Source organism: Paramormyrops kingsleyae, chromosome 12 (genome assembly GCF_048594095.1).
Source record: "Paramormyrops kingsleyae isolate MSU_618 chromosome 12, PKINGS_0.4, whole genome shotgun sequence".
Lineage (NCBI taxonomy): Eukaryota > Metazoa > Chordata > Actinopteri > Osteoglossiformes > Mormyridae > Paramormyrops > Paramormyrops kingsleyae.
The window spans coordinates 5,986,231-5,999,087 of record NC_132808.1 but is presented as its reverse complement, the minus strand read 5'-3'; the positions used below and the strand labels follow the sequence as shown (position 1 = coordinate 5,999,087).

General features: G+C 40.6%; 1 protein-coding gene across 1 annotated transcript; it reads left to right on the top strand.

The window, feature by feature from the left end:
• Window positions 1–1,533: 1,533 nt before the first annotated feature.
• noto (notochord homeobox) lies at window positions 1,534–10,846 on the top strand. Its single transcript, XM_023799930.1, has 4 exons — window positions 1,534–1,586; window positions 9,731–10,096; window positions 10,215–10,396; window positions 10,612–10,846. Exons 2-4 carry the CDS (start codon window positions 9,739–9,741, stop codon window positions 10,807–10,809), a joined length of 738 nt encoding a protein of 245 aa, XP_023655698.1. The 5' UTR covers window positions 1,534–1,586; window positions 9,731–9,738; the 3' UTR covers window positions 10,810–10,846.
• The last annotated feature ends 2,011 nt before the right edge of the window (window positions 10,847–12,857 follow it).

Sequence of the window (12,857 nt, the reverse complement as noted above, 5' to 3'; positions counted from 1 at the left end):
CATATAACGTGCAGTGAAACCTCACATAGTTAGGTTTTGAGATCCCTGATTGTGATAGATTTCGTTACTCAAAGTGGTCTTTAATGCTGACCCAGTTGCTAAAGCATGGTCTAATACTGATATAGACAGAAAGAAAGAGAAAAAAGAGTTAATAGAAAAACAGTGCAATGTCCCTAACTGGACAAAAAAACGTTTATATGGTTTATAGAAACCAGGTTTACGTTTCATTACATTTTGACTGCCAAACTAGTTAGACACTGCTCAGTAAAAACTTAATTGTCGTTGGATTCATTCTTTCCCTGCTACTCTTCCATTGCTGCCTTGCCTTGATGTTAATCAGTCTATAAGAATTACACTTTTGTGATTTGCAAAAACATAATCTGAATGCATTATTCTTAGTTTATCAGCTGTTTTGCCCCCCAGGATGGCAATTTACTACATTAGTAATAAAGACAATGGAATAGATGGAAATACAGCAATAGATGCAGACACCCTCCAGCTGCCACCCAAGCAGAGTGGTACAGGGCTCCTGGAAATTTCCCCAGAAGCACGGCCTGCTAGATCATTGCATTGCACATGTCACATAAAACATGTACAGAGCGTATGGTTTGCCTGGTCCAATGTTTTCGGACTGTAGGAGAAAATTCAGAGAAAACAGGGGGAGCACAGAATACACTGAGAGCAGGGGTGACCTTTGGACCTCCCAGCACTAAAGTTGTGATGTTAAAGCAACCCACTGCATCAAGGGTGTCGCTACAGGTCCCCCCCCAAAAAATAAAAAATGCCATTATGTTCCAGAATTTGTAGGGCTTCTGTCACTTACGGGCCCTTGGAACTGTCCAAACACCCCCCCCTCCCCACAGCACCATTACCGTCATATAATATGCCCATCTAAACCATTAAAGAGTATATTTGGATGATCTAGATCAGTGGTTTTCAACCTGTGGGCCGCGGCCCCCTAGTGGGCCGCGACGGTATTGCAGGGGGGCCGCCAATTATTATTAATAGAAATTGTAATATTGTTAATATAATAAAAAATGTCTAGTCAAAATCAAATAAATCATAATTTGATATATAATTAAATAAATTACCAGTTTATTCAATAAAGACAATTAACAGCCTTGCTTCCGAGTACTTAGTTAACCCGACACAAAAAGCGGGATCGTTTAAATTCTTTTGCAGTGGGCCGCGGAAACATATGTGTTTGGCTGTGTGGGCCGTGAGTTAAAAAAGGTTGGGAACCACTGATCTAGATTAATAACCTTTAAAGATCAAACTGATTTAGTTCGTAGAGATGGTGGGGTTAACAACTGCCTTTAGATTTTATATAGTCCTATAAGAAAAATCTTTATTGCCACTCCACATAGAGCTGCGAAATGCCTTTTAAACATTGTTACAAATATTATTTTGTATTTAATAATTACACTATTTTGATTGATAGATATTAAAGGCACTAAGTTCGCGGGATTTCAAGATCTCGTATTTGTTACCAGTAGGTGTCGCTACAGCCCAGAGACAGTGGTAAACGCCAAAGGACAACGGAGCATAGCGCACAAATCCTTGTCTGTCTCTGCATACCAAGACAGGTCTGTTTAATGGGCACTAAAAGACTGGCGCAGATGTAAGCTGGGGGTAGGATCCCCCTCCCTTACTGTGTCTGGCGTTGTACCTTTAGAATTTCTTGGCTTTGTTTGGGCTGTTGCCGTGGAGACCACCTTTGATTCTTTACTGGCCACCCCCTTGTGCTCCTGGGGCTCACTGTGCCATATTGTCCACTTTCTCTGGTACAACGCCATGCTGGACCTTCTAGATTATCCCCTTTGGAGGTTGTTTAACTAATTTGCTCTGAAGTCATTTACTAAGGGTACAATTCACAGGGATCCCCAGCCCACTTCATGACACCTAATCAGACATTGAAAATGTTTGCATATAAATTTATAGCAGCATGCAAGGTCAATTTCAAACATGGAAAAACACTAATACTTTAGGGATGTTATAGCCGATTCGAATGTAATTGTATATCATTCACATATTAAACAAGTACATGGTGGCTTGGAAGAAGAGGTGCCAATTCTCTCTATATATAAAAGTGTACAGAACACTGTTATTATAATGTCTGTGCTACTCAAACATAATACACCATGGTGTGATAATCTAGCTTTTTTAAATAATCGTTTATATGGTATCGCACTGAAATATTTGAACTACCTTATTTTTGCCTTGTTTTACAGTGATTCCATTGTCTTCAGATCTACTTTTTGCCGGGAGTATTCTTAGGAACTGTTTATTATCTGCAACCCTAACAGAGTATGGTCCTTCCTATGCCTTAATTGAATTATTTTAACTATGAATTTGGCACTATTAAGAGAGATAAGATAAACTTTACTGATAAAGGGGGAAATCCATGTGCATACAGTAGCAAGGAGTGTAAAGCGCACAGATACAAACAAAGTCCAAAACCAAGACAGCCAAGTAAACATAGTGCAAACATATAAATCTCTACAGTTAAAAACTGCACTGGTCACACATTTATAATGAAAATTAAATTAATGTCCAATATAGAAAAACTCTACCTGATACATCCTGCAAACCCGATCTTTCGGCCACTACCTTCAGGGGTGAGATATAAGACTGTTAAAGCAAGAAATTCAGGGCACAGAGACAGTTCCTCCCCACAGGTCCGTAGCCCTGCTTAGTGACAGAATGTACAAACCCCTGCTCTGTAACATATATGCTATAATTGATTGACTGAACAGTAATGTGCTATACCCCTTTCCGATGAGCTGGGGGCGTGCTATACCTCCTGACGGGCTAGGGACGTGCTATACCTCCTGACGGGCTAGGGACGTGCTATACCTCCTGACGGGCTAGGGACGTGCTATACTTGCCGATGGGCTAGGGACGTGCTATACCTCCTGACGGGCTAGGGACGTGCTATACCTCCTGACGGGCTAGGGACGTGCTATACCTCCTGACGGGCTAGGGACGTGCTATACTTGCCGATGGGCTAGGGTCGTGCTATACCTCCTGACGGGCTAGGGACATCTTACATAAAAAGAGTATTTGAATGTTTAAATTGACACAGATCACAAAGCACAACACAGTCTTCATTCATGTAAAAGCATAAAAAGAGGCTGATGTTCACAGAGAATAAGTTGGATTACATCAGGTGCAGGCTACCAAACGTGGGAACATTGTGGTTAGCTTGGAAACAAAACTCACCTCTAATCAAACAGGCATAATTGTGTTTGCTGACTGTTTTATGATGAAATGTCCCATATGACACAAGACCAGTATCTTGTCAGTAGCTTTGTTTATATTTGTTAAGAATATGTGTGGATATAGACTATATCGCCAATCTTTTGCTAAATCAAAAAGAATCCCGAAGAGCATAAGTTCTGAGTCAGCATTGCTTTCATTGTAAAAAGGGCATATCTGTTTTATCTAATACTTCTGAAATATTTGAATATTGTGGCAATATGTGGACATGAATGTTCAGTGGTGTTCCACATCTATCTGCATGTTCTAGGTATTACTAATCTTTGGTAGTTATGTCTTTAAATAATCCTGTCCTAAGTAGTTGGAAGATCAAGTCCAAGTTTATGCTCCAAGGACATGGATTGTCTGTGTGTGTGGCATGTAGATATATGTATATACACTGGACCTAACACTGATCTTACTAGATAAGAAAAGAAGCGATAAATCGGATCCTTAGGAGAAAAAAAGGCGGTCATACCTCGTTATCCTGTCACCCCCCCCCCCTTGATGCGTTGATGAGCCAAAGGTGCCGCCAGGAACAGCAAATACAGGCCGGCGTGTTAAAGGTCAGCTCTGTACATGTCACCTCCATTAAAGGGGGTGTGGGGGTTGGCGGCTCGGCCACCTGCGCGACGGGGAGCGCAGGGCCATCAAGTCCCCTCCTCAAGTGAGGAGACCCACACCCTCCACAGGTCACTCTGCATTCAGCAACTGAAAGACTTTTTAAAGGGGCTGAACGTAGAACAGGAAAAAGGCAGAGTGACAGCAAGAGTGTCAGCATGTCACCATAAACATGGTCACTAGGGCCATTTCAGAATCTGATGTACGATAAAAACATGAGCTGGGGACCCTACATGTAGATATTTGGGAAATAGAAAGTGTAGAAATTAAGGGACTAGACTTTCACCCAAATAGTCAAATCCAGCTGCTGTACCAGTACATGTAAACGGTTTCATGGGGGCAGAGAGATGTGTATGTTAAATACCAGCTACACCAGTGAAATCTATATTGTTTCATGTGTTTTGTTGACTTGCCCAGCCAGTAAATCTATTAATACTTCCAGACGTTTTCTTGCCTTTTTCCATTGCGGCCCATCCACTGCACGGCACTCTGGCTCAGTTCTGCGATACTGGACTGTGTGCTCTTCTTTTTTCTCTCTTGTTAAATGCAAGGGGCTATTGGCTTGTGCCAGACAGCCCCAATACGCAAGGCCCACTGGCAGTGAGCAGGCGTGAGCACTTCCCAAGCGGAGAGTAATCCCTCATTAACTTGGTAATGACCCTGCTTCATTGTGACCCCAGCACCCCCCAGTGCCCCATTGTATCTCACACACCTCAAACAGTAGCCATTCACAGCACCATATACAGCCCACCAGGGTAGATACCACCACAACCCCCCCCCCCCCAACTCTGTAATGATACATTAAAGAGTCTTACTGATTGTTTAATGACCATCTGATAAAGCACACCATTCAAGATATAAACTTTTCCCTACTTCTGGGTTACATTGTGCTTGACTGATTGATGCCAAATATTTTACAGAAAATGGTTGATCACATTTATCAAGGGCAAAAAACTGGGTCCATTCATCTCCTTTAAAACTGGAAGTTCATGTTCTTAACACTTATGCTACTGGATGCCTTTTAAGATAAACTAGGAAATGAATGAAAACCGCAATCAGTTTTTAAAAATAACTTCTCACTTTAAGAGCATGATGAAGGCCGTTCCACATCTCCATCAATCGCCAACATGCCCCGTGAGGTGAATTTAGCCTCTGCAGTAAAAGACAAAAAAAACATGTTCTATAAATTATTTTCACACTCATTATAATAAGACATAATGTCATACTTTACAGCCCATCCACCGGTCCATCAGCCATAACTCCTTATCATGGGAAAACCTGAGCCTATTCCAGGAGGTATGGGGAAGCAGATGATCCTGGGCATGATGTCAAGTCCCTCACAGGGCACACACATGATCTGCACCAATATATTTACAGTACATTTACATTAGTTTTATTTTGCAGATGATTTTGTCCAAAGCAACATACAAGTGAGGCAAATGGCACATTACAAGCAATACAGCTATCGAGGAGCCAACGAGGTATAAGTGAAACTATGATGAGCTACTGAAGCATGCCCAGGTGCAAACGCAGTATGCACAGAATGCAGTGTTACTATCCAAAGGGATTTGCCAGTCACCATCTTAATACTTCTAGAGTTTCTGGTGACCTGCAGTCTGTTAGACCCAGTGTCTCATTCTGAATTAACAATGGGTGAACTGGACTTTTCATAAAAGGAACGTAACCTTAAGTAAACATTTTGTATAAGTAGATGGACAGATTACCACATAGTAAAGAAGTAATGGATAGTGATATGATTTTACCACTTGAGCTACATACTTAACTATGGAGAGACATGCCCAAACAAGTGGAGACCAAGGCATGGGTACGGTCACACGTCCTCTCAAAATCTCCCCCAGTTATGCCCCCATTTCCATAAAATACATTTGCACAAAACATTCAGGAGTGTATTTGGGCCAGACACTAAATAAATGTGCTTTTAGATGCCCTATTTCTTAGTCAAAGTGACTGGAAAGGCCTATCAGTTCTCATTGTCCCGCTGATGATTGCCATGGCAACCAGGTAATGGGGACCAAAGAATCCACAAGCCTAAACAGGGTGTGGTGTTCAAAGCCATCAGCTGAGCCCCTCATTAGTGGCATGTTGCTATTAATAAGAAAAGAAAAGTCTGAGAGACCTGATAAAACAGAGGATCAGGTGAAGACAGTCCTTTCATATGGATCACAATTATGCAGCCATAACATGACAATCAATCACACTGGTATTGCAGAGGTACTGGTCACCCACACCTGTTTTTCCTGTGCAGGGTTATGGGAATCCAGAGCCTATCCCAGCAGCTACGAGTGCAAGGCGGGAAATAACTCAGGTTGGGGTGCCAACCCATCTCAGGGCGCACACAACCTTCACACACATACTTACACCTACTGAAAGCTGCATTACTGCAGCTGACCTCAGCAGGCTTTGGATTGTGGCGGAGGGGACCTGAGAACCTGGAGGAACCCCCCCCCCCCCCCCCCACCACCACCCACAAATGCACAGGGAGTTTCAGTTTGGAAAGTAATTTCAATCATTAACATGTGAGGATGTCATAATGACCATGTATTCCATAAGCTGTTATGGGAGCTTGATTGATGGATGGATGGATGGATGGATGGATGGATGGATGGATAATTGAGAACATTGATTTATTGATTTACAGTACTCTGGGGTTAGTCAGACACCTAAACCTAGGGTCAAACTCTTACTTTTAAATATTTTTATTGACATATTAAGCATAATAGTTTTAAGAGATTATCGTCTTCTAGCCACAAATCCTGCTCAGGATTGTATGTCATTCCTACATATGTTTTTGGGTCCCTGGTTTACCGGTGTGAGCCTCATCACACCAGCAGGACACGAGGCCACAGTGAAACCACATACTCGATGGACTGGTAAGGTCACCATGCCTCCTTGTTCATCTGTGGGGATCATGTGACTCCATGAAATGACCCAAATATTTATGATATACATGCTTTCGGTGCTGGTCGCCAGGCTAGGCCAAAGGAGGTATTTGTCAGCAAGTCTTAAATATTGTCACATTAATGAACTCTGAGTTCTGCTCCCCAAAATAAGGAAGGTGTTTCACCTTATTTACAGACAAAATACAAGCAACAGAAATTAGTTTAATATTCATTTCTTATTTACTGGATTTAATTTATTACTATTAGTACACATAGGATTAACCAAACATGTAGTGTTTACCCAGGTTAATTAATTTTGTAACAACCTATTTTAAATTTTGTATAATTACCCTGCGGGATGAAACATATAATGAACTAAAACAAGTGGATAGGATAAAACAGTTAAATTCTTAAAATTGCTAAGGAGATAGAGGGAAGAGCATTTAGAGCATTTAATGCCGTGTTAGTGCATGCAGCAATAACCAGGACCATCGTATGAGTTTGTGTATTTGAGGCAGACTGCTGAGCAGCGTCTCTCACCGAATGAAGCCCATTCTACTCGCCTCTATTGTGGCCGTTATCCTCTCCCTCCACCTGCATGCTCTCTCACTACAGCTCCCGATCGTCCAACTCACCCTGCAGGAATTTTTTTTATGCAAACCCATTAAAGACCCAAGCTGTAAAAGAAAGTACTGTTGTTGTCCTTAATTATGTGACAATTATTTGAATCTTTCCTAAAGTATCACCTCTCAGCTGAAGTTTCACTTAGTCAAACAGAAATGTGTCAATATATGATAAACGGAAATCGTGACAATCGACCGAAGACGAATCTAAGTAATACTGATTTCAATACTAACATGATTTTCAAAGTATAGTTTTCTGATGTCCAGACAGAAAATATTATGTTAACACTTCTATATAGCAGCTATTCACAATCTGTGTAGACCAAGGGGCGGAGACAGCAGCACGTCTCTTTACGGTGTTAACCTCTTGCAGTAGGTAACTAGTTGCCTTCGTCTTCTTTCCAGTTGTGAGAAATCCGCTAGCAAACTTCAGGACGGGAGGGGTGAATGGGAGTGAGATACGGGTGGTCGTACTCAGAAGTCCCGTCTTTGTTTGGACACTCAGACCGCTGTGTTTGTCCTGTCCATTAAGCATTCTGGTGTCAAGGAAAGGCCCATAATTAGAAAAGTTCGAGAGTCAAAAGAGAATCGCTGTTCCCGAGGCTGTTTGAACGTGTTTTAACAGTCATTTAAAGACCTAGCCTGGCTCTTTTTCAAACACCACTTGCAAATGATGGAAATGAGGTTGGCAAAGTTTGCAAAGCTGGCCATAATCTCGATTGAAAGCAAGGACGCGTCACCCCCACGCACTGTCAGTAAGCAAAGTGAGTCCTTTAAAAACACCGCTGCCCGTTTCATCTTTTCCGCTTCGAGACTAATTACGATCTAATCATGGAAAATCACTTATGATTACAGGCTATTTATACAGGCCTTCTGTATATACTCAACACGGTTTACAGATAAATATTCGTTGATGCCATTAGCCTATTTATGTGATTGCATATTAGGCTCGTAACATAACGCATATTGTTTAGGCCACTTATCGCAATATTGATCTTTACGCACTGCAAGACTCAAGTCTCATTTTCTATTGTTCTGTACAATACAGACTATAATGTACGTCATGAGACTCCCCACCACTCAAATATGCAGCGAAAGAGCATTCCATGTTACTTGTTAATACAAAACTTTTTCAATTAATTGGTTCCTGCGCTTGAGCTCAGTGTAACAATACGCTTGTTAGCAGTTAATAAAATCAGTAATGCCCCTCTCTCATCAAGAGCAGGCCGTCGGATTTGACGCCTGGACGAGTCTTCGTTTTCTCCGTTTTCTGCCAACACCGCAGACGTTAAAGAAACACTGTCAACAAGGCTCTACTTTCAAAGTCATCAGTGAGAGGAGGAGCGGCTGACGAGCCTGTTGACTTTAGTATACCCCCATGCGTCCTAATACACCGCCACGGAATTTAGCGTGCAGTTTAAGGATTATTTCAATTTAATAATAATAATAAACATAGGACAAGCGAGTATAGAAAATTTATGGATGTATTGACAACTGTGAAACGAATCCATATATGCGTGTATAGTTACACCTACATTACATTTCGAGTTTAATTCTGCACTTCTCTGTGTTGTATAAGCGGTTGTAAAAATCGATTGATGGACGGACAGGTTTTATATGACCCTGTCTAAAAAAGTAGCCTACTATAGTCTTTGTCACTTTTAGGCTAATATAATGATGAAATACAACAAAAATGTGTTATTCCGTTAGTAGCCTAACAAGTGAAAAAAATCCCTCATATTAAATGTTTTGTGTATTTGTTGTACTTTTGAAATTTATATCTAGTTTTTGTCTACTTAAAATAGACCCATATTATTAGTTCGCTTTTAGTGTATCATTCCATAGTGAGTTTATTTGTTCCGCTGTTTGAATAGAATCTGCCGGCTTGCTTTGAGATTTAGGGCACGATATTACATAATTGCGCAACATCAAGGTTCCCTCAGCGGTAATGATTGCTTTTGGAGTTAAGAGCCTTTCAAGAATTGGTACAAACCTCTCCCTCTGCCCCTATAGCCTTTCTGCGTCTTAGCTTCCTCTAGTAACTTGTCATGGAAAGGGCCATTAGAACATTGACAAGCCCAGCGTGTCACTAGTCAATCAATTAATTGGATCCCTTGTTGGGCCGGTCGTTTTCCTCATCGGCTACTTAGGAAGACAAAGGCGCAGCGGGGGTGGTTTGACACCTCTGAACTGAGTCTGAGTATAAAATGGGGCACCGGTCTTGGCAGAGAACTAGTCTCAGTTTCCTTGCAGTGGGGGAACACCTGAAATCCTTCAGATAATACGCCTCTTTCTGAAGACTTTTGTGACGCATTGGTTCTTCTACAGTAGAAGACATGGAAATCTCCACCAGCTCCTTTGGAAGTTATGGCTACAGCTGGCGCCCCTACGGCGCCCTCTACCCAGACTGCGCCAGCAGACAGTGCGCTGCGCCCATCAAGCCAAGCAGCGGGAAATCCTTCACCATCGACGCTATCCTTGGGAAGCCCGTGCAACCCGCAAATGAACAGACGAACCCGTTGCGCAGCGGAGGACATCCGTCTGCTGCTTCTCCTTTGGCGCTTTCAGGACAGATGTGTTCACCGCTGGCACACTACGTCTACACGCCACACATCGTGCACTCTCAGCCCGGCTATCCTGCTTACTGCTCGCCATTCCAATACCAAGCTTTTCGCGGAGGTCTTTACCCCCAAGGTATACATGTTATCTTGATTATTTTGTCTCTTTTTACTTCACTGGGAATACTGCCCCATTATTGTTCACTTACTATCATCATTTGTATAAGCTGGATGATTTTCTATTCTCTCCTCAGAAACTCCATCGAAGAACAGCCTGCAGCCCCTTAAGCACAGAGGAGGGAAGTCGAAAAGGATGCGCACCAGCTTTACCAACGAGCAGCTCTCCCGTCTGGAGAAGGAGTTCGCCCGTCAGCAGTACATGGTGGGATCGGAAAGATTCGTTCTAGCTTCGTCGCTGCAGCTTACCGAGGCTCAGGTAAACATCTTGATATTATGTTTGGCAAACACCTAGAATCTCTTAGTTATCGTTAACGTTCCCTATGGATACATAAATATAGATGTGTGAAATGGCTTTACCTATAAATATTTCTAAATTGCATGAACGTTTCTGATTCCAATTAAACAACCTTTAATTGGAAAAGATGAACCCGTTTATACGTCGGATGTTTATACCATTTGTTTCCATTGCAGGTTAAAGTTTGGTTTCAAAACAGACGCATCAAGTTCCGGAAGCAGAGTTTGGATCAGCAGCATGCGAAACTTGCCAAGCTGGGTCTGGCGGCCCCGCAGAGTAGCAAGAACTCCCAAAATCGTGAGGAAGAGGGTGAAGAAGAGGAAGTCAGATTTTCCGAGGAATCTGACGTGGACATTGAGGGATCTGATCTATGAAGCAGCCCATATAGACCTTTAATCTCCCCTAACTGAATACGAGCAACTGTATATAGACTATCGTACATAATTATTGTATAGTAACCTATTTCTATTTGTATTCATATTTAAAAATAAATATATATTTTTCACCAAATTAAATATTTCTGTCGTTGTAATTTTATTGAAAACGTCAATTAATTGTGCAGCCAAATATACTTTTGCGTTCAAAGTGGGGGCGATAGAATTTCACCAGTGGAATAATACCTGTTTATTACAACGTCACGTAGCGCATTGTTATTGACAGTGGGCCTATAATTCATGTGACCAAACATCCAATAATTTGGATGAGGATTGTTAATTATAGTGATTGGTACTGATTCTTTCTGTCTCATGTTAAATAAACCAGCATTTATAATGAATGACGTTCATTATAATGAATTATCCCAATTAGCCTAAAAATTCTTCGCAGTTTTTGCAATTAAAATATTCCATCGGGACATAACGAAAAATGTCTCTGATTAAAATGCCATGGTACTGTGAACAACAATGAAAAAATATTTCGCCTTTAATAATATGTCACGTGTCCCGTAATTTACAGAAGATAGGTTTTATTTAAACAAAAAGCCAAAGTTAGGCCCTATGTATTCGTTAAAAGCATTTTGTCTGTAATCAACGTAAGCAGGTCAAAAAAGGAACGTGAACTTTTTGCCTATCCAGGTTATAATATAAATGAGAAAAAATGGTAGCTCTTTTCAACTGTGTCGGACAAATGCCACTGTAGCTTAAGAGAATTTTCTACTAAAGCAAGACATTACCACGACTTGCATAATGACATAATTTTAGAAAAATGGTAGTTTTTTTAAATATGATTAGTATACTTTTTCTTCATTATTCGTTATTTTTCCACATTAACCATCCATCCATTCCTATCAGCTATTTTATTTTGATGATTCCAGTTACAGTACCTACTAAAACAAAACGAAGACAAATTTTTAGTTAACCGAAATCATCACCAAATCATCACGGGTGAGATTTTAGTGATTACTGAAAGTAAATGAAAAAGCTGAGACTGGTTGTTTCAGGACTATGCTATCAATTAGCTGATGTAATAATTAACGAACAACTTGGCCTTGTGTCAAAGGCTTCAGACTTAGTTTCTACTTCAATGTTACGGTAATCTATTTCCTGATTACAGTAGACGACAATGCTTGGGAAGTTGACTGTTTTGCCTAGATTTGACTTGACTTAAATGAATCGAGATAGAATAAAATATGTATACGTACAATCCCAAAGGAAGATCTATCATTCAGTTTTAATATCTTCCACCATACGATTATAATGTGTTATTTGACAATAAATCCACTTAAACGTTCTTTTTGAAGAAAGAAACGGTAACAAAAATTCGGAAAACAATCACATGCGCCTCAACACAGCAGTACTAATCCGATTTAGTCCCTGATTCGCCTCATTAACCCGAACAGTGGTCTCATTTCTTATCCGAGAGAGAATAGTCTTTCATGGTTGCGATACTTTCGGGGGATAATAAAATCGATACCGGAAGGTAAGTCACGTTTCTGCAATCTGCAGTATTATTGCAATGTAATTATCCATCAATACATTTTTTATTTTTCTGTTTGTCTTTTATTCGACAAACTACCTTAAAAGTCACAGACAAATATTTAACAAACAATTAACTCGTGATCTTAATGCAAACTGTTCTATTAAGATTTTTATGTTTCAGTTGAATTTGTAAGAAATGCTCACTCAGTCTTTCTACTTATAGTTAGGCCTATTGTTTCAGTGTTGCAGTTTATTTTATTACCAGCATTTTTCTGGCTATTTGTTTTAGTGCTTCCCATACAACAAACTCCTTGTTATGATGTGAAAACTAAAATTCGTTATTGCTTTTATTTCAACTACACAACTAAAATGGCTGACACTCTTTTTGCAAGAGTCCCACAAACCTTAGATACAAATGTGGTAGTTTATAGATATACCTTTATGTAATCACTTTATGTAATCACTTTATCAAATCACTTTATGGAATCACTTTATGTATCAAATTA